This window comes from Podospora anserina, chromosome 2, assembly GCF_000226545.1.
Source record: "Podospora anserina S mat+ genomic DNA chromosome 2, supercontig 2".
NCBI classification, from domain to species: Eukaryota; Fungi; Ascomycota; class Sordariomycetes; order Sordariales; family Podosporaceae; genus Podospora; species Podospora anserina.
Genome location: NW_001914858.1, coordinates 1,804,202 through 1,825,134, shown reverse-complemented (window position 1 = coordinate 1,825,134; position 20,933 = coordinate 1,804,202). Strand labels below are relative to the sequence as shown.

Here is a 20,933-nt window from a genome sequence, read left to right as displayed (position 1 = left end):
AGGAGAGTGAGAGTGAGGGGATGGACTGGGAGCCGAGCGAGAGTGAGGATGTGGATATGGATTGGGATTTCGACCAAATTTTCCCGGCGTATCCTGAGCCTCATGGCCCGGTGGTGAGATTTCTAGACTACCTACCTACCTTAGTGATTGATCAAATGCTGCCGCAGCTAGAGTGGGACGAGTCGCGGACCGGCAGGCGAGGAGAGCTTGTGATACGTCACAGAGAGAGAGTGCAGCTTAGGGAGGAGCAACCGGAGGAAGACTGGGAGGGTTTTAGTGATTGATCGGGCGATCATTCCTTTCCCCTAACGCGCAAAGCAAAAGCCCAGGAAGCTTTTGATGAGGGCGGAGATGTGCAATATGGTTATATGTTTGACGACGATGGAATAAAGAGAACAGTCTGCTTCATTATCATCATTAAGCGGTCAAGGAGATTGGTTTACCCAGCAACAACGCACGCAGGATACTCTCTTTGACTCTGGTGTGTACTTGCTCTACCCAAATACCATCATACCTAGTTAGGGAGAGCTGAGGACAGAAATGCAGAATTTGCAAATAAACATCAAAATCAGGTCAGGGTAGGTAAGGTAGCTGAACGTTGTGTAAGGCAGGAAGCTCAGCCTGGTTCAGTACCCAACAACGCGGCCGCCACCAGCTCACCACATCACACCAAAGAGATCCTCCTCGGTGGCCCAACCAAGCTACCAATCAACTCTCTATACATGAACCCTTGCACATACGCCTCGCTGATAATCTTGTAACAACCCGAAGTGTCAGTCTCCCTGAGAATGAATGGAACACTGGCTCCCTCAATCACCCAAATCTGATCATAAAGTTCCCCGTCTGGCTCCCTTGTCGATTTTGGGCCTAACCCGAATCTCTCCCCGTCAGGAAGGAAGAATTTTCGGCCGCGGGTAGCCTCCTTCATCAGAGCTTCGTATTTTCGAATTTGCGCCTTTTGAACCTTGGAAAAACAGCGGCTTGCATTCCGCGTGTACTTGGTAGAAGCCCAATCGTTTTGAACCTCTGTATCCTGCAGAGGGCCCTGCTCCTCCAAAAAGCTCAAAATCTTGGTTGCAGCCGGCAAGTGTCGAGCTGGCAGCACGCTCGAAGATCCTCCGAAGAAGTGGTCCTTCTGGTCGTTTATGTCTTCTTCCAAGATCTCCAGATTATGCCCAAGGTTGGACATGGATTCAGTTTCTGGAGGCCCTTCCAGCTCTTCGCTGCTCTTCTCTGCATAACCTGAGCAATCTGATGACCCTTGGTCCTTCTCCTGCTCATCACCCTCTTGTGTCCGTACACCGTAACTCTCCTCTCTTCTTCTTCCTGTCTTCAGATTTTCCAACGTCATCGGCCAGTCCCGAATCTCGGACGCTGGGAGCTCATCAAGCTGCCTTCACTGTGTCAATGCAATGGCCCACGACGGACAAACCCCCCTCAGGATGGAAGACGATCTCGCTTGCTTCCGTTAATTTGAAGTTGATATATGAGGCGCAATATCTGCAAGGGTCGGACCCATTGTCAAACGTTTCCGTTTCTAGCCTCGCGCTGAAGTCAGGGACCCAATCGGGAAGGTCCTCGATCTTTCGGTTTGACGGATCTTCAATGTGTGATAGTACAGAGAGACTGTTGGTGTCCTTAATTATGGCCTCTGCTGTCGCCCGAAAAACGGCCTGGGCACTTTGGCGGTAGTTTGGCGCAACAAGCCCCTTTTCCTCTGCAATGTTCAAAAATGCAAATACCTTGTCCCGAGGGTCAGAGGCATTGAGGTTCCGAAAGACCGATATGACAGGAAGTAGACTTAGCCGCTCGTGGAAAGGGCTCAAGGGAACTGAGTCAGCCGGGGCACTGATAATTGTACCCGAGTGATATCCAAATGCACCCGTGGTAAAATCTCGATGTCCCAGCCTCTCTCACTCCGTCCTGTCACTACTATGGTACCTGTGCCCGCCAGGTCCAGGTTCGATCTTTCGCGAATACATCGGAATCCCCGAAGGAAAATGAAAGCATCTCGTGGCTCAACTGCCAATCGCTCTGCATGATCCAAAGTGACCCCTTGTTCATCCTCGAGATATCTCGTATGCATTGCAACGAAAGCCTCAGTGTTTGATACGGACCGACCAGTAAGCAGGCCTCGTCCTAACTTGCATAACTCATCTTCCTACCCATACCTGTCAATCACCTCCAGCGCCAACAGGACCATCATCATAGGGAACAGGTTAGTGGAGGTTAAGACGAAGGTACGTTTTGCGAAAGTCGCCTCCTGCGCGATCCATGCTCGACGAAACCAAATACGGTGAAAAAAAGCGAATAAGCCAAACCAATGGCGTATAGACATTCACTCAATCGACGAAAGCGTTGTGTCAATGTTGATATCGCTCCAGGAGCGCTCTTCTCCCTTTTCAATCTTCTCCCTCATCCGTTGCGCACGGTGTGCCTCCCAATCCATTAGTCGACTGAACCTTTGGGCTGCCCATTCCGACAGTCTGTCACTCTTCCCGGTCCATGCCAAAACGTGTTTGGCAGATTGATAGACCCTGGACATCAGTGATACCTGAGAACCTCGCTCGTCTGGGTCGTCCTGGTTGATGCATATAGCATCGATCCAAAGCGGATAGCCCACATTGTCGAAACCTGAGTCTAGCTGAAGCCCGCCCCAACCGTGAGGCCCTGCAGAGTCTTTTCGTACCCGTTGAACTGTCTCCAAGAAGTGAAACATATTCTCCTTGACCTGCACGCCGCAGCCATCCAACTCAATCCACCTTAATTTGTCACCGTTCCAATCGACCTTCTCTTCAGCTATCATGTACCGGCTATTTTGCCAGAAATAAATCCATTTTGCCGGGTCTAGCCATCCAAATCGTTCATTATTCGGCCCCTTGATGGAACAGAAAAAGGGGTTTCTGAAATTCATTGAATCTGGCACCGACTCTCGAATCGTGATTGGGTTTCCCCACGTATAAGACAGAGCCACATATTCCGGCAGCGAGGCTAAGTCCGAGTCTAGGTTGATGATTCGAGTTGACAGTCTGATGATGTTTTTGTCTCCTGCAGCTGGCTTGATCATATCGAGGATTCTGATGGATGCTGCGCTAGGTAAAGGGCCGTAAACAAGTGGCGGTAGGTGTGACAGGTCTGAATCAAAGGATTTTTTCAGCTTCTTCAATACGCAGGCGGTGTAGCTGGCTAACCACACCACCAGGGTGTGGAGCATGGAGGTGCTGCCCTGAGGTGAATTGATTGACATCCTGTTTGCCGGAAAGTGGTAGTGGATCGAGGGGCAAATGGTGCTGGAAAACAGAATACCTGGAGCTTTTGTACCGTGAATTTAAATGCAATTCCGTGAAGGTGCGGATGTGCCAAGTCGATAGTTATTGGGGGTGATGCTGTGGCTAAGGCAGCCTGATACCGGGGTGGTGATTCGATCAAAGCCCTGGCGCTGTAGGCATACCGCAAGGATAACTGAGCATTTCAGTGAGGCTCAAGTCGAATCACCGTGTACTCTCGCGCAAGCCGTGCCTCGACTCCCCTCTTCACTCCAACTAAGACAGAAACGTAAGCGAAAAAGAAGCAACCCAGAGTCTGTTCAATACCACTTACAAATATTGTAGTATAGGTACTTTCCCAATATCGGAGCCCAGAGCATTGCCGACACCACCTGGCCATATGTCCAGTCTTTCGGTGACGCATTCAAACCGCGGCTGATGGTCCAAAGAGTGACGAAATGTAAGGCCGTGGCGATGGCAAGCGTCATCTGCAATCCGTACCAAGACACTCGAAAGAAATGCTTTCCCAAGTAAGCCAGCAACTGACCAGGTCTATGCCTCTCGACAATAGGTGAAATAATCGGCCATGTCCGATGTGCGCTCTGCGCAAGAAGGAGTACCAGGGCGGTTGTATATCCTACAATCAGCATGGGCATTTCCACAAGTTGAAGATTGTATAAAGGCGTCAGGCAATACGCTGTCAGAGAAGGGTTACCACCACACTCATCCACTGGTACTAGATCTTTTAGCCGGCCTAACAGGATGTGGAAAGGGACTTGAGTGACAGTTTGCCACCTGATGACCTCTGAAAAGATGCAGACAATGATGCAAAGCGTCAAGGTATACCACCAGCTCATTCCGGCACGGTGTAGTACTGACTGTGTCAGAAGCACAGGCAACATGCTGTTGACCGCCAGAGCACGAATCAACTGCCCATTCATGATGGTGTCGCTCAGGGATTGGATCGATTCTTGCTGGCTGCAAGACAAGCCGCAGGTAAAGCTCGGCTCAAACGTGGCAATGGTCGCGATCTGAATGGCCATGGTGAAGAAGGCTTGGGCTTCCTGGAATTCCACGGCAGCCGAAACCAACGCACCGTGGACTCTGGATGTTGTGAGTTTTCTGTGACGACGCTCCGCTTTCTTCCAGTCGCCTCGCTTGTGGACCAAAAGAACGAACCGGGCCCAAGAGCTGATTATCGTGATGAAAACAAACGAGGTGACTGAGACTGATGCCTGTATCATTTGTGACAGCAGGACCTGGAGAAGGGTTAGGCGGTCAGTTTCTGAATCCAAAAGAATCGCCAGTTTTCCAGAGGAAAATGCCAACTTACCCCCGGCCCTGCAATGTCAGGCTCAAACTCCATATCAAGCTTGCCACAATATTGGCCTAGGCCGTCATGAAGGACCTGGAATTGCTCAAGGCTAGCGGCGTTATGCGGACCACCCAGGTGTCCCCTTAGTTCGATAAGCTGTGTCGTGCAGGTGGCCATGCCGGATATTCTACCTTCGCCTTCGCAGGACGACACAGCGCATCGTACAATATCATCGAGTATCTGAGTTGCATTGATGTTTTCGGGGACACCAGCTATTTGTAGTGATGTCGGGGTGTCCTCCAGTGGGGCTTCTCGAATAACAATGCCGTCATCTGCCAGTAAGCCCGCGGTTGCAAAGGCAAGGCAGTTTCCTAGAATGCTGAGGGAACTGAACAATATCTTGGGGTCGGAGCATTGCCCTGCGCATTGTTGACCATGCAGTGAGCCTCTACACCCCGACTCAAAAAGCGGTTCCTGCCATATTGAATGTTGTTGGACAAAAGGTCTTTGAGTTGTGGCAGCCGGCGAGAGAACACCATCAAGCAAGTTCCGACTCCCCTGTTGAGTGGCAGAAAGGGACCTTGGTGCGCGACTCCATGTTGATCCCGAGGACGCCTCGCCGTTGGTATTAAGCAGATCAAATAGCTTGTCGACATTCGCTGGGACGAGTGACTCCGCCCGTGGAGACAGGTCACTTAACATTGCGGTTAGCCTCAAGCAACAACATGGTCATCATGATGAGGACTGGAGATGTTTGTTCAGATCAAGCGTGCCTCTAGAAGCTCCTCGTTGATCAAGGTCCTCGAATTCCGGGTAGTAGTAGTAAGGGATTCTCCCTGCATATCCCCCGTTGTAACCGCTCCTTACCCACCTCGATACAGCAGGGTAAATGAGCAAATGAGGGGCGTTTGACAAGGTAATTGGCTATCGGGAGTTACTTAGCCGGAATGCCAATGATTTAGTATGGCGCAGTCCAATAGGAAGGTCGATTGTCCACGGCAATAAACGAGAAGGAATTGGACCTTGATTGTACGTACTACGAGAGCGACAACATCTCCGTGTTCCTGGAAAGATCTGCGAATTATCGGACATTGGGGAAACATTGATCCGATACTCAGAGTTTGTCCCTCCCCGATATCTCTTGCGAGGGCAAGAAAGTGCCCCGAAGGCGGCAGTGTTATCCCATGCCTCTCGTACTTTCCGCTTTCGCCAGCCATACTCTTCTGGGCCACACTCCCGTCTCCCATCAAGACTATCAGACTGGAAACTTTTCATTTCCCTTTTCATTGTAGATCTCGTCAAGCATTCTTCGTGTCATTTGTTTGGGATTCCAGTGCCTCCAGAACCGAAGACCTGCACGAAGATCCAATTTTTCCAACTTGTATAGCTCATTAAAAACAGTAACTAGCTAGTATCGACCCTCTGCCCTAGCTGTTGAAAAGCACTCGCCCCGGGCATACTATTTTTTGGCTGTAAATAGCCGACAATAAATGATGGCCGGGATGCCTAAGTAGCGAGGTGTGTAGTCAACAGAACGAGCGATTTCTTCTCGAGATGAGGATTCAGTTATCTCTCAACCCAAAATTCACTGCTGGAGGTCTTGCACCACTTGTGGTAAGTCTCGACGAAGCCCGACCATGTTCACCTGCCAAGGCGATGGCAAGAAACGCGCAACAAGAATCATCTGCCGGATAACACCCACCTTCCTCAGGGTGCTACTGTCGGTGGTATCGTCGACGTCTGCCTGCGGCAGCTATTCCAGAAACCGCAGCACGTAAACATAGTTTGCGAGCTGTTCGAGGCTGACAACAGAGAAATAAGAGACATCCAGCTAGTATCCCATTGACCCCCCATATCCTCGTTCCTATCACCATGGTATAGCTGCCGACACCAAAGCCCGCGTTGGGTTCCAAGGTTCCCTTTGCCCGACGATAGATGACGAACTAGTGATCAAGACAACGTCAGCGCAACGGCTGCCTCGAAGAATAAAAGACCTCCATCGCCAAGTCACTCGGAAGAATCATCTGGAATCCGCCATGATTAGTAGGCCAGGTTGGCGCTGCTGTTTCCTGCTCGGCGTACGCGGCCCGATATTCGAGTGATCAAAACCTGCAGCACCAAGAAGCTCAGCCAACAACGAGACAAAAACACAATGTGCTCAACTCAACACACATGTCCAAGACTGGCAGGCGCTTGCACACCAGATTCCTCAACATCAAGATGCCAACCACATCACACAGCCTCCTCGACGCGTAGCGGTCAACGGGCGGTTCCCCGAATATCCTTCAAGAGACATGCCCACATGCTCAAAATACCACAGAAGCTGGGCTGCAACGGAAGCGACAAAAACTTTTGTCGAATCGCTTCCTGGTTTTGTGGAAACATGATGACAGAGTCCCGGGAAAGGAGGCCGCTGAAGGCCGGGGTGCATGATGCACAAGGTGCCTTTCTCTGCCGCTCCCCGCGGGGGCGCTTTCTCCATCAAGAGTCTGCGGAGGAGGACACACGAAGACTGCAGTTGGATGAGATCATCGGATTTGTGGGGAACACGATTCCTGAAACCGGGAAAAGCTTGTCAGCGGGACAACTGACGTCCATCAGAGAAGAAAACCCTGAAGGGGAAAAGATTGCAGGGGCAAGACAGATCAAGGTCTAGAGGCTTGGCTAGGCCCGTCTGGGGGATTGTCGGCAAGGCTGCCGAACATTCTATATTGGTCTCCGGACCATCATGTTCCGCCCGTCCACCGGCGGCCCTCACGGATGACAACCTCACTGCACCGAGTCGGACTAGGCGCCGAGATGTTGCACCCAGATCGGGATCGTGACCGGATTGACGCCGGCGTGGCACTCCTTGGCCTCCAAGCCACCAAGCCTGCTGTCATGCCCCCCAGATTCCGCGCGGCTACTGCTGCCAACTGCGGAACCCGAGGCCGTCAAGTCTTTGCAACCGAAAGATGCACAATCTTGAAAGCATGATGGCGGGACTTGGTGTTGTCACGGCAGGTGGCACAGGTATATATACCCGTCACCATCCCATCCAGAATCCTTTCTAGAGAGCCATCCATCGACGAGCACATTCGAGCAAGTTTACCTGGACCACTCCCTCAAACTCCATCCACCGTCACCATGAAGTTCGCCCCTATCCTCCTTGCCTCCGCCGCGAGCGCCCACACCATCTTCTCCTCCCTCGAGGTGAACGGTGTCAACCACGGTGTTGGTGGTGGTGTCCGTGTGCCCAGCTACAACGGCCCCATTGAGAATGTCGACTCTGCCTCGATCGCCTGCAACGGTGCTCCCAACCCGACCACCCCCACCTCCAAGGTCATCACCGTCCAGGCTGGTCAGAACGTGACCGCCATCTGGCGCTACATGCTCTCCACCACCGGCTCTGCCCCCAACGACATCATGGACATCTCCCACAAGGGCCCCACCATGGCCTACCTCAAGAAGGTCAACGACGCCACCACCGACTCTGGTGTCGGCGGCGGTTGGTTCAAGATCCAGGAGGACGGCTACAACAACGGCGTCTGGGGCACCGAGAAGGTCATCAACGGCCAGGGCCGCCACAGCATCAAGATCCCCTCCTGCATCGCCCCCGGCCAGTACCTCCTCCGTGCTGAGATGCTTGCTCTCCACGGTGCCGGCAACTACCCCGGTGCTCAGTTCTACATGGAGTGTGCTCAGCTCAACATTGTCGGCGGTACCGGCAGCAAGACCCCCTCCACCGTTGCCTTCCCCGGTGCTTACTCTGTAAGTTTTTGCCTTGATATATCATCACTTTGTTCCCAGCCAATTGGTTACTAACTCGTATATGTAGGGCTCCCACCCCGGTGTCAAGATCAGCATCTACTGGCCCCCTGTCACCAACTACCAGATCCCCGGCCCCTCGGTCTTCACCTGCTAAGAAGTTCCTTCTTGAGCGGCGGTGGAACAAGGGTTGGTTTTTTTTGGCGAGGTGGTAGTAGAGGAAAGCGAATAGCATTGATAGAGTGGATGGGAGTGGGAACGGTGCATTAGCATCCATGGGAGTTTTTCACCTCGGTGATAACTCTGATGGCATTCTTTTCAAACTTCTTGTAGATATTCAATTTCTGGCCTCTTCTTTGGGACGAGAGTCGGGACATGACAATTTTGATACATGGGCGTTTTTGCTCAACTTAAAAACACTTCTCCGTCGCAGTGACATTTTCTCTTGTCGTCGTTGCCAAGAGGGTGCCACCCATGTCTAACCGATCGGCTTTGGAAGCCGTTAGCTTGGTTGCTTTGAGCTTGTTCATAGGGGCGCTAAAGGGGGGGAAGGTAACTGCCGGTACCAAGAATGCTTGTGTTTTGCTTGGGTGTTATTGGTGGGATTTTGGGCGGGCTTGGTATGGTAGGGGGTGATGATCATCTTGGCTTTTTCTTGGGTAGGGGAAGGGTTAGTGGTGGTGGAGGGGAGAACTTTTTGGGGTTGCATTTGGATGGGGTTGCGGAGGGGGAGGTTCCTTTTCTGAGGGGAAAGGTCCAGTTGGTGGTTGTGAATGGTGTGAGAGGATGCGGGGAGGAAAGGATGGGTAGTGAGTAGAGGGTTGTGTGTGAGAAAGGTTGAGTGTAAAATTGGGTCCCGTCTTCAGGAGAGAAAGAGGTGCATGAGGGAATGGGTGAAGGAGAGGGAGTAGGGGGGCACGGGGTGACGGGTTAGGGTTATGGTTATAGGTGATGCTGGTTTAAACAGTGTATGCCGTTGGCTAATGGCTTACAGAGTATAGCCTTCTTTCTGCACACCTTCCTTTGGCTTTTATTGGGTAGGCGTAATGTATATTTCACTACTCTCGGCGTCCGCCTTCTTGAATAGCTATCCATCTCCATCAATATCAAGCCATATAGATCCCGCAAGGAAGCTGTTACATAGATACTAAGATCATACATGCTGAATATATCCCATCAACAACCTGCTTCTTCAATCATCACGTTCCAGTTCAAACGTGGCTCAGCCTACACACAAGTCAGCACTCTGGTCATAGATTCAGCGGTGGTTTTGCTCACATGAAAGATTTTACCCAAGGTATGATGTATTCTAAGAAGGTCCCTACTGGGCATTGGAATGTTGTCATGATGCGTCAAGGTGATGGGCTGATCTTGGGGAGCAAAATGATCTACAGACATGCTCCGGGTCTCTGGATCCATGATACGGCAGGTGTAGATATTTCCATTGCCTTCTCCTGGTTCCAAAGCTATCCGGAACTGGCGGTACTCCTTGACGAACTCAATCGTGAGGGATATGGTATTTTCGGGCCCGTGGAGGATATCTGGGTGGAAGTTGCGGTCGGAAAGGTCGAAGTACCGACGGAGGGCCCACCACGTAGCTGTACTTTGACGAGCCTGGATCAGTAGGCTCGTGTCAGTTGGGTTAATATTGAGGTGGGTGGACCTTGAGGTGGACTAACTCTGGTGGATTTGTTGTCGCCACAGTTGAAAATTGTAGAAGAGAGGATGTGAATACAGTGAAATAGTGCTACGGAACTTAGTTGCTTAGTCTTGCGGAGATAGGGAGGCAAGGTAGCGTCTCTCATACTAACCAGTCATGATACAGCGGCGGTCATCTCTAAGAAGGTATTGTTGTCTGAGATATTGACGCCCTTTTTTGGGGCGTGACCTTTCGGCCATTGTGGCGATATGCTTGTCAATATCCTGGTCAAAATCAGGGGCCAGTGCGGCTGTCATGGTCAGGCGAGCTTTGTGGTACCGGTTTCGTACTTTTTATGCACATTGTCAGTATTTGCGAGATGGGGATGAAGAATAGGGGGAGCTGCGGTACCTGGTTTGAGAATGGCATCCAACAAGAAATTTCTCAATTGTCTCAATTTAGCATGATTCACCGCGTGTTCGACGATCTCTGACATGAGTGTTGAACGTCCTGATGTTGGCAGATTGTCGGTGAATGTCTGAAGGGAAGTGTCTCGTGCCATCCATCTTTGTGATTGCTGCGTATCTTTCAAGGGCTTTGCGGCATTTGACTTCCAACTCCATCGGGGGCTTGGGCAAGGGGTCATCGCCACAAGAATCTGACATGGTTGAATTGGCAGACTGCGACACGGGTAGAGTAGCATACGGTATTGCTATGCTATGAATCTATGTCGGGAGAGTGATTCGATGATGAGCGATGAGAACCAATGGCCAACCCTTTAAAAAGTTTTTACGTGCCATTTTCTTTTTCTGTGGCTTCTTCGAAGAAGGTTAAAGTGTGCGCCTCTTGGCTTAACTTCCGCAAAGCTACCGGATATTGTGACGTCAATTCAAGTCAAGACTGCAGGCACAATGGATAAACGTCTGAGAAAGAGGTGCTCTTTTCCTGAAACTCTTAAAATGCAAAGTCCAGGCTTTCAGGTCAAGTAACTCCCCACAAGAACCCTCGTTGCATGAGGGACAGCAGACAGACACATTGAACAGCGATATTTACTTTCGTCATACACGGTATTGAATGATTTCAACCTACCTGTCTGTTTTATTTTTATGCATCCCAACTCTTTGACCTTTGTCACGGCAATGTCTTTCACCAAACAGCACAAAACCATTCTCTCCCGACTGTCCCTGAACCAAACCTTTCTTGTGAAAGACCACCAGCGGGTCACAACAAAGCAAGCCGGCATCTAAAATAGCACAATGTCGCCAACAAGAGGCCCATCCCGAAAAGCATATAAGATCCCCTATGAGCCCCGAACTTGACTACCATCACTCATTAGCAGCAAGAAAATCAACAACTTACCTACTCATTTCACCACATAACTCCTCAACAACCATCAGGTAACTCTTAACCACCCCCCTTTCCAACCCACTAACCCCCCACCAAAATGTGCCAAACCTACCAATCCCAAACCGGCTGCCACGTCGAATCCCACCCCTTTTGCGCCTGGTCCAACCCCGTCCTCCTCCCCTGCGAAACAAACTGCGGCCTCCCCACCGTCCCCGACTGGATCGAGGACATGAGGTGCGACGTCTACTCCCCCATGTGCCCCCTCTGCGTCGAAGCCCACGGCCCCAACGGGGTGCTCGACTCGATGCCTGTCTTTCTCGGCGGCCCTTCTACCCCGAGCAGCACGATGGACGAGGTGGACGAGGACTTTATCGAGAACATTCGCGAGGACGCGATTAGTTCCATTCAGGAGGCGGAGTATATTGCCAACGAGTATTGGATTGCCGAGCCGACCGAGTTGAGCTTGGAGTACACTGAGTTGGATTTGTCAAAGACTGCGGTGGCTGAGGGGGAGGTTGTGCTGCCCGAGGCGAAGAGGTGTTTGATTGTGGAGGGGGTGCCGGAGCCGGAGGATTTGGCGTTGACGCCGACGGATACGATTGTTTTTAGGTTTTGAGGTGAGTAAAGTGGGGGGTTGATTATAGGTGAGTAAGGTGAGTCCGTAGTAAGGAGTAGAAATTGTTCCCGGGCCCTTGCGGGCTTCAATGGAGACAAAGGAATTGGCAATGAGATTCTCTTACTAATTTTTTGTGTGGAAATACCTCATGATTCTGTGTGTCTATGTGTGTGTTCAATAGTGATCACTCGAATATCTGAAGCCGGCGAAGTCCGAAAAACCAAATCATGTCTCCCACGTGGGATTATCAAGGGGCTGATAACATCTCAAGATAACCTTGATAAGACTACATCGGCCAACTTCCTCATCAGTACAAATGGCGTCTCTAGCTCTATGTAGCCGTCGTCAGGGGTTTGCAACCCACCTGAGCTGGTTTGCCAAGATGATTCGCTGGTTGGGCGTGATGTTGCTGCAGATCTGCCGGCGCTAAGGACTTACTTGCATGTTGTATGAGACTGAATGTTGGAGTGGGCCAATCATGATGGGGGTCTTTTGCGCGTGGTATTGGATATTTTCGAAACATCGACAAGAGGGTTGACCAAGGGGTGGGAACTTTGAGTGTTTTGGAATGTGGGGAGGATTACAAGCTGTGGGCGGTTGACGGATGGGACGAGGTAAGCGCGGTTTGAAGGGGATACTCCCCACGAAAATGAGCTGAGGCTATCGAATGGGGTGCAGGAGATGCAATAGGGAGATCGGCGGTGGTTGGAAAGGAAGGTGTACAACCTTCCAGATGTGGTTGGGTTGCCGTTGTTTGGTGGTGGTACGAGTTGTTGAAGTTGCGAGTAGGACAGATATAAAGATGGGCTGGGTCCTCATACATGATTGTTGATTTATTGATTCTGTATCCCACGAGCCCGAGCTTGCATTTGTACATAGTTTTCATCGGTCAAAATGGTTCAGGTAAGTCACTGGACACCCAGCGTCCTTCCTGTTGAGACTAATCATTTCAGTTCCTCTCCGCCCTCGTTACCATTCTCTCGGTGGTCGCCGTGTCTGCTGCACCGGTCTCGACCGAGGTAGAGGCTGCCCCTGTGCTTGAAGAGAGAGCCTGTGCCTACACTTGCGGCACTGTTTGCTACCAGACGTCCCACATCACTGCTGCCCGCAACAAGGGACACACTCTCCGCCTTGCTGGCCAAAACATCAGTCAGTTGTGCTGGTCAAGTCGTAACAGACAGTACTAACCAGTCAACAGACAGCTATCCCCACCGGTACAACAACTACGAGGGCTTCAACTTCCCCACCCCTGCACCATGGTATGAGTATCCCATCATGAAGACGTACGCCGTGTACACCGGTGGATCTCCCGGCCCGGACAGAGTTATTTTCGACAGCAACGGAGCGTTCGACAAGTTGATCACTCATACCGGGGCCAGTGGCAACGCATTTGTGGCTTGTACATAAGATAGAAGTCGAAGATTGGGGGTGGGGAGTCAAGAGAGATTGGCCATTGTTGCTGCTTCAGTCGTCCGCCGTGACCCCGTAGTCCCCATTCTCGTAGAGCTTCCCGATTTGAACTCCCTTGTTTTCTGCGATAAGGCCGATGACTTGCTGTCCAATGTCTTTCATGTCGTTGTACTCCTGGAGCAGATTGATGTGCTTCTGCACTGTAGCTTCTGCAGGATGCCTGTTTGATATGAGCTTGAAGGTTCAAAACATCGTGCCGTTGGAAAACTGTACATCAATTCCGCTTCTTGGGTCTTCAGTTCCTTGCATCTTTGTGCGTAGATGGTCAGTCTATCGAGCGATTGAGCAAGACCATGCCACTGTAGTTGTCAATATCACCAGCTTCGCCATTGTTTCTTCGAGCCAGATGAACTAACCACTTTGGACATGTATCCGAGACATTTGTCCTAATGTAGAGTGTTAGACGGCGTTGCATGAACAGGCAAAGTTTTACCTACGCCTTTGAGAAACTGCAATTCGTCTTGATCCTTGGCAACAACTTCGATCTTCTCCTCCTCCGACCCTGGTATAGTAACGATGACCTTCAAATCGTTACCATTGACTGCATCGACTTGCATGTTCCATAACCTGGGATTTGGCAGGGTACTCTCGAGAGAAAGCGACTGTAGTGTATTCTTAAATACACCGAGCGCCGCTGCTACCTTTGAGATGATGCCCTGGTGATCTTTACCATCGCCGAGTTCTTGTTGAAGCCACTCTCCAAATAAATCGGCATTGACCAACTCTGTTTCGACGTAAGGTTCGAGGAGGTCGGAGTTGTCGTCGTGTTTATCATCAGACTTATTCTGCATCATGTGAAGAATCAAGAATTGTCTTGCTGGAAATGAATAGCTTTTGTGGCGCTGTAGATGTTTGGGGAAAGAAAGCATGAACGGCCAAGAAGTGTGGAAGGCCAAGTCAGTGAAGCAAAGCACAGTGTCAAAAGGCCACATGACACGGTAAACGCACCGTGCCCAATATGATATCCGTATTGATAGTCGCTACCGTCCTGTATACCGTATGACCTGAACGCCTAACCATGCATGTGTTTCCATAATCCATGCCAGATCGCTGTAGCAGCATCTAAAGTCCCCACGCTTCTAATGCCCCAGACCCAGCTTAGGCAGAATGCCTATCCATACCCTTCACTTATTCCCAAACAGGTCGTTGATATTGATCTGTTGCCCAGGAACCAACCCAACATTCTGTGGCGCTGGTGTCTCGGCCACCGCGACCGGAGCGCCCTGGCCTTCATCGTCGGTGGGCAAATAAGCCGAGCCGGCGGTGCGAGCCTCCTGCCAGGCGCCCATGATGGTGGTAAAGTTCGCGCTCCGTGGTCGAGTCTCGTCCTCGTGCATCCAGATGCCAATAGCCTTTTGGGCGCCTTCTTCCGTCTCGTTGCTATCGATCGTATAGCCATCCTCCAGCTGAAAGACAATGAGCTCCTCCACGACCTCACAGTTGCTAATCCTTGCGAGGTCGACGACAAAGTTGTTCATGCCCCGGCGGTTGAGGATGAAGATGCAGTATTGTGGCAGATGTTGGCCACTAGAATCGGCACGGGGTTCTTGCTCGCAAACGAACAGTGTTCCTTCGACTCCGTGTTTCTCCCACCCAGCAGAGGCCTGTCCAATGGTGTAGATGACAGCGTTGGCAGCGATGGCGAGCACCGACTTGATTGTAGGGTCATATCGGCGGAGGACTGTCAGGTTGACCTCCATATCGGACCGTGTCTTAGACGGGGCTTGGGGAGCCATGTTGCGATTCTCCATGTAGTATGCTGTGTCGGATTCGTAGTCGGAGGCATGGACTTGCTGTCGGGGACCACTGTTGCTTGGGTGCTGGCGGTGACGCGCCTTTCGGGGTGTAGCCTTGCTCATATCGGAAGACTGCAAACACAAAAACTCGTACACGTTCGAAAGAGCGTAATGCAGGTGCCACCGCGGGGCTCGGGAACGTACAGGATCGGACGACGGGTGTCAAGATCGGACGAAGGACAGTCGCGAACACTGGGGTTATCTGAGTTACACGAGAAAGAGCAAGAGAAGATGCTCTTTATAGTATAATATGGTAGGCGTGACCAGTAATCAAGCCGGACAGGGTGTTGGCCGCAAGAAGGACCAGTGCGTCCGGTTGGTGATGATGGGCTCGTTGTATCTGGAGTGTTGCTGGTCGCCCGAAGCTGAAGCTTGTATCCCCGCTGTGGGGCTCTTGGCGCGGCAGTGTCTCTCCAGGGTTGGGGTTTTTGGCCATGCAACCATCTTGAATGCGTCACTGCCCCACCAACCAGCAACTTGTCCCTGAACTGCCTGGAGCTGGCCTTTGATCCCGGTGTTGTCTTTTGTTCCATGTTATCTATCTACTTGCCTACCTAGAGTACCTTGACGACTTTCCGCCTATACACAACTTTGAGACATATTTTCTCCGAAGCCCATACTATGCGCCCATAGAAATTTGTGTTTCGTTGCTGGGCTAGCTTGTCCTGTGAGCTTCCGTGTCGCCCATATATACAACCACCCCGCATTCGACCCTTGAATGTCATTAAAGACCCTCGAAACTTAATCTCCATGCGTGAGCCAGCCCAACCGCGCCTGTACCTCGACCTGCGATTTAGCAACAGAGAGGTCGATTGATCCACGTACCTACGTGGTTTTCTACGCCTGAACTGACAGACGGTTTCCCATCGAGACAATCACCTGGCCTCCTCGATGGAGCCCTCGGATGCCGAGCCAGCTGCCCGTGCTGATTCCACGACATCCGAACCCGTCGATCTCACTTCCACCAACCCACACTCCTTGTCGAGAGCAGTATACGCTCGTCGGTCAGAATACACACGTCGCCGGCGGGTACGAATCAAGATCGGAACATGGAACGTGGCAGCATGCCCAGGCACGGATAAGGATCTTGCCAGGTGGTTTGTGGACGGAGAGGGGCTGGATGCTACACAAACGGAGACGAACAAGAGCTCCAAGAATGGCGACGGACATGAAAAGATTGATCTTTATGTCCTCGGACTTCAGGAGATCAACGAGCTTACAGCGCCCTCTCAGTACATGACATGGATCTATGCGCCAGACAGTACCCCCGCGGACAAGTGGAAAGCTGCTTTGGGGGCTGCCTTACCAGATGGGTACCAGCTCATCGCCACGGAACAGCTTGCGGCCATGCTACTCTTGGTCTACGCTTCCCCCGAGGTTGCTCCCATTGTTAGCAATGTTAGCACTACTAGTGTTGCGACTGGAGCGCTTGGATACCTCGGCAACAAAGGAGCAGTGTGCGCACGCATTGTTCTCGGCGAGGCCACCAACTTGTTGTTTGTCAACTGTCATCTTGCCAGCGGAGTTGAAAACTCTTACATCGAGCGACGAATCTGGCAGGTACAACAGGTCCTTCAATATGCGCGCTTCGAACCAATTGCTGTTGGTGGCATCACCGAGGCCGAGAAGGGGAAGATTGGAGATGAGGATTTTGCATTTTGGTTCGGAGACCTCAACTCTCGGTTGGACCATCTACCCGGTGACGATATTCGCCGCCTGCTGATGCTACATACCCAGGGAGAATATGATGTTTCCAAGAAGAACCTACGTCGCGAGGACTCGTTGGAAGGCGAAGGAGTAGTTGTGCAGCACTTGTCTGACAGTAGCGAGGATGCGAAAGATGAGGACCAGACCAACACAGCCGGGAAGGAAACCATCGGACAGGACTCGAAGGAGTCTGGCGAAAACAATGCCGACGACGATTCTTTCGACCTTCCCGATCCTGACGAGTTCCCATTAGACCCAAGCGAAGACCCTGCTTCGCTTCAAACAACAATCACCTCCTTACTGCCCCACGACCAGCTTAGACGGCTGATGAAGGACCGCAAAGTGTTCCATGAAGGCTGGCGGGAGGGTCCGATCAGGTTCCTACCATCCTATAAGTATGACGTCGGCACTGTCGCCCTGTTCGACTCTAGCGAAAAGCAACGCCCTCCAAGTTGGTGCGACCGCATCCTGTTTCGTACGCGGGAGGATAGGGAAGCTTTTGAAAAGAAGATGCGCGAGGAAGATGAAGCAAGGAAGAGGGACGAAGAGATGAAGGCCCAGGGCATGGAGAATGCCGCGGATGATGACCAGGTCCTATTTTCTTACGATCCCGATAACGACGGTGACGACCAGCCCAGCTCTTCGGTATCGCCATACGATGCTTACGACGAGAACGACGATGACGAGGAACAGAATGGCGAAACTGGTGAGCAACTGCGTCTTGACCTGTACACCTCCCATCAGCGAATCACTTCATCAGACCACAAGCCTATAAGCTCCATCTTCACACTAGATTGCGACGCTGTAGTCCCGGATCTCAAAGCCAAGGTCCATGCTGAGGTTGCGCGCGAGCTTGACCGAGCAGAGAACGAGGGACGGCCAGTAGTCACGATTGTCGTTGACTATCAGGGTTCTCGCCCGCGCAGCCAGTCTAATGTCTCCGACAGGCCCGAGCTGGCCATCGATTTCGGACGAGTAAGGTTCTTGGAGAAGATGACATCGTCTCTTACCTTGGCCAATACCGGTAGTGTACCAGCTACCTTTGCCTTCGTGGAGAAGCCTTCAACGGAGGGCCCAGACCTTGCTGGGAATTTTGAATGGCTAACAACGTCCTTCATTCGCCCCGAAGAGAGTGACGATGGCTCAGAGCCAGTTGATCTTGGGAAAAGGGTTACATTGGAGCCTGGCGAGACGGTGAATGCACATCTAGAGGCCGTCATCGATACCGTCCGTCAAGCTAGAATGCTCAACGAAGGCGAGGCGACCCTGGATGAGGTTCTGGTGCTGCGTGTTATGGACGGCAGGGATCACTTCATTCCAGTTCATGCCGATTGGGCACCATCATGTATTGGACGCTCTGTTGAGGAACTCATCCGGGTTAGGACCGGTGGCATCAGGGAGTTCTGCAATGCTCTAGCCAAGAAGAATGGGAAATTTGGCGCGATTCCGTACGATTTACCAGCGCACCATGCTGCGCCAAAGGAGTTGTTCGAGCTTACGGAAGCTACGGAGACACTTACCGAGCGAGCCATCGCCGACGCCCAGATGTTGGACGACTGTGAAGTTCCCACCGCTCCGGGCTGGCCTTTGGAGGAAGCCACCTGGCAGGGAACCGACAAAGAGACGCGCACTGCCCAAGTCATCAGTGTCATCGATGCCCTCGATCGAGACGAGCGAATTCTTTCCGTGTTCCCTCCCGAAGTACCGTCTATTCAACGCCTGGAGGCAGTCAGTGAAGCCTTCCTATTCTTCCTCGAAGGCCTGGTCGACGGGGTTATCACGACGCCATTGTGGAACCGCATCGAGCAAGCAGCTCTGCCTTCCTTGGCACAGTCAGTGGCTACAGCAGTCGATGCCCCCTCGGCGGAAGACGACAAGACTGCGATCCTCGATATTCTAGCCACCACTCCCAACCACAATATCTGCTTTGTATTCTTGACGACGACACTCGCAAGGATAGCTGCCGAGCTGGCACCTCTGACCAAGGCTGATCTGGAGGCCATCAAGAATAGCGATGCCGCATCTCGCCCGGGCCTAGTCGCATTGGGCCGGAAGTCTCTCAGCTTCAGGAGGTCGACGGGGCCGGGAATTCAGGCGGTTGTGGCTCTCAACAGGCGCAGGGCTAAGGAGAGGAAGTTTGCGGAAGTGTTTGGGGGGTTGGTTTGTCGGGGGTCGGTGTTGGAGAAGGACAAGGATCGGAAGGCGCTGGAGGAGAAGCAACGGGCGCTTATAGGGCTGTTTTTGAGGCGGAGGGAGGAGTGATTAGTTGATGGTGTTATCATGGCATTGGGCGTTTGAAGACGTTTGTGGGTTGTTGTATTGTGTTTTGTGAGCATGGCGTGCTTTTCGAAGGTTGTTTATATCGAGCTTGGGATCGGAGACTAGAGATAGAGACATTGGATATGTTTGGGCGACTGCAAGCCTTGCTGAGTGGGAATGGAATACTCATCTGGTGAGACCTCAACTAGTACCGGTCTGTCATGCCTTCCGTCTGCCGTGGTTTCCTCTTACCGTGCCTTCCTTCTGTCGTGCCTTCTCTTTTGACTTGGCTATCAAGGTTCTCACTGCGCCGTCACCTGAGCGGCTTGAATCTGTCCTACTACCGAGGCAATCTGCTCAACCAACCTCCCAGACCCGCCGCCTGTCACTTCCTTTGACTCCTGCACCCAACATCGACGATACTACCCAAACACATAGCTACGGTACAAACCCACAGCCTCATATACCTACATAAATTACAGGAGATATCACACAGGGTACTCATCACCTCTCATAGGCGGCAATATGCCCGGCACCCAAGTCACCGGCAGGGTGGCTGTAGCCAGTGTTCACGGCTCCAGCAGATGTCTTCCCTATTTTACAACACCGCCAAGCTCCATCCCCAATCACGACATGTTTGACAGCAAATGTCAGCTAACGCATCGATCGAACTGTTGTCCCCACCATCGAGAAGATTCTCTGGGCGACACGGCCTGGGTGGCTTGGCTGTCGTTCATTGGTATCAATAACCAAACACGGCAAGTTTCATGAGCCAGCAAATCTCGGTCAGTGAATGACACAGCCGTTATGAAGGAGCTCTGAGAGCTTTTGTCAAGACTTACAAAGCAACCCTCGGAGAATTTGCTGGAGCTGAGCTGAGCTGCTGCGTTGTTCCCAAGCAGCCAGTCGTCAGTTCATGTTTCCCAGCTACCCCACAGTGAGCTCTCCACTAAAAATGCGTAAAGGGTTAGCGCCCGTTTGACTGGGCTTAGGGCCCGTGCGGCAGGGCGAATCGGCGCGCGGCCCAGCGATCAAGACTGCCCCGGATCCGAAGCTTGGCGATCGCAGATGGGATTTGCACCCTTGTCGCCATCTGGTGAAATCGGGGCTGTGTTGTTCCTTTTCCTTCAACACCAACTTGTTTACCGTGTTGTTTTCGCTTGGCTTCAGACATGGCAATCGAAATTGGAAGAAACATTCGATGAAAGCAGGTTCTGGATCGGCTTGGTCGGCTTGGGACCGAGGCCGGGATGCCGGGGGGATTTGGATGCCGAGTCGGCGGAATACTAGTTGTGAAGACAAGGTTTTGACTACTGATGTGAATGGGCAGTAGGGACCTGTAGAGCAATGCAGGGACGCGTATTCTACTTACATACCACGGCGGATCAACAGAGTTTTTCATAGTATTATATCCCATCGTCTCGCTCATGTGCGGTCGAGGGTTGAGACTGACGTGATTTCGGCAGGGCGGGACATTTGTATTTGATTCTCGATTCGAGAGTTGAGTCTTCCGCCGAAGATGGGACCTTTTGAATGGATGGATACAAACGTGCCGACTAGCCTCACATCCTACAGGTCAAGAGCTGCCAAGCAACGGACCGCTGCAGAGTGACGACATTCTCTCCATGTTTTCTCTCTGCTGTTCTTTGTCAGGGGTGGATTGACGGGTATGCCAAGCTTGGCTCTAGAGGTGTGGAGGTTTTGTTGGAGTCTGACTACTCGCATTCGGGTTGGGAGCCCTTGCAGGAATGCCTCATGTTCTATGCGGCTC

At 51.9% G+C, this 20,933-nt stretch overlaps 7 protein-coding genes across 7 annotated transcripts; 4 read left to right on the top strand and 3 right to left on the bottom strand.

Annotated features, from left to right (window-relative positions):
* Positions 1-1,385: 1,385 nt before the first annotated feature.
* Positions 1,386-5,283, bottom strand: PODANS_2_4870 (uncharacterized protein; the record flags this gene model as incomplete). Its single annotated transcript, XM_001911213.1, has 8 exons — positions 1,386-1,894; positions 1,981-2,075; positions 2,166-2,277; positions 2,431-3,135; positions 3,195-3,462; positions 3,526-3,542; positions 3,601-4,525; positions 4,600-5,283. The coding sequence occupies 8 exons, from the start codon at positions 5,281-5,283 to the stop codon at positions 1,386-1,388; spliced, it is 3,315 nt and encodes a 1,104-aa protein (XP_001911248.1).
* Positions 5,284-7,707: 2,424 nt separating this feature from the next.
* PODANS_2_4860 (uncharacterized protein) lies at positions 7,708-8,485 on the top strand (the record flags this gene model as incomplete). The annotated part of the gene is made up of 2 exons (XM_001911212.1): positions 7,708-8,331; positions 8,399-8,485. The coding sequence occupies 2 exons, from the start codon at positions 7,708-7,710 to the stop codon at positions 8,483-8,485; spliced, it is 711 nt and encodes a 236-aa protein (XP_001911247.1).
* A 1,070-nt stretch (positions 8,486-9,555) lies between these two features.
* On the bottom strand, positions 9,556-10,632 carry PODANS_2_4856 (uncharacterized protein; the record flags this gene model as incomplete). Its single annotated transcript, XM_001911211.1, has 3 exons — positions 9,556-9,926; positions 10,140-10,277; positions 10,440-10,632. The coding sequence occupies 3 exons, from the start codon at positions 10,630-10,632 to the stop codon at positions 9,556-9,558; spliced, it is 702 nt and encodes a 233-aa protein (XP_001911246.1).
* Positions 10,633-11,411: 779 nt separating this feature from the next.
* Positions 11,412-11,930, top strand: PODANS_2_4855 (uncharacterized protein; the record flags this gene model as incomplete). Its single annotated transcript, XM_001911210.1, has 1 exon — positions 11,412-11,930. One exon carries the CDS (start codon positions 11,412-11,414, stop codon positions 11,928-11,930), a length of 519 nt encoding a protein of 172 aa, XP_001911245.1.
* An 821-nt stretch (positions 11,931-12,751) lies between these two features.
* On the top strand, positions 12,752-13,337 carry PODANS_2_4850 (uncharacterized protein; the record flags this gene model as incomplete). The annotated part of the gene is made up of 3 exons (XM_001911209.1): positions 12,752-12,833; positions 12,885-13,079; positions 13,129-13,337. The coding sequence occupies 3 exons, from the start codon at positions 12,752-12,754 to the stop codon at positions 13,335-13,337; spliced, it is 486 nt and encodes a 161-aa protein (XP_001911244.1).
* Positions 13,338-14,524: 1,187 nt separating this feature from the next.
* Positions 14,525-15,259, bottom strand: PODANS_2_4840 (uncharacterized protein; the record flags this gene model as incomplete). Its single annotated transcript, XM_001911208.1, has 1 exon — positions 14,525-15,259. One exon carries the CDS (start codon positions 15,257-15,259, stop codon positions 14,525-14,527), a length of 735 nt encoding a protein of 244 aa, XP_001911243.1.
* An 828-nt stretch (positions 15,260-16,087) lies between these two features.
* PODANS_2_4830 (uncharacterized protein) lies at positions 16,088-19,165 on the top strand (the record flags this gene model as incomplete). The annotated part of the gene is made up of 1 exon (XM_001911207.1): positions 16,088-19,165. The coding sequence occupies one exon, from the start codon at positions 16,088-16,090 to the stop codon at positions 19,163-19,165; it is 3,078 nt and encodes a 1,025-aa protein (XP_001911242.1).
* Between the last annotated feature and the right edge of the window lie 1,768 nt (positions 19,166-20,933).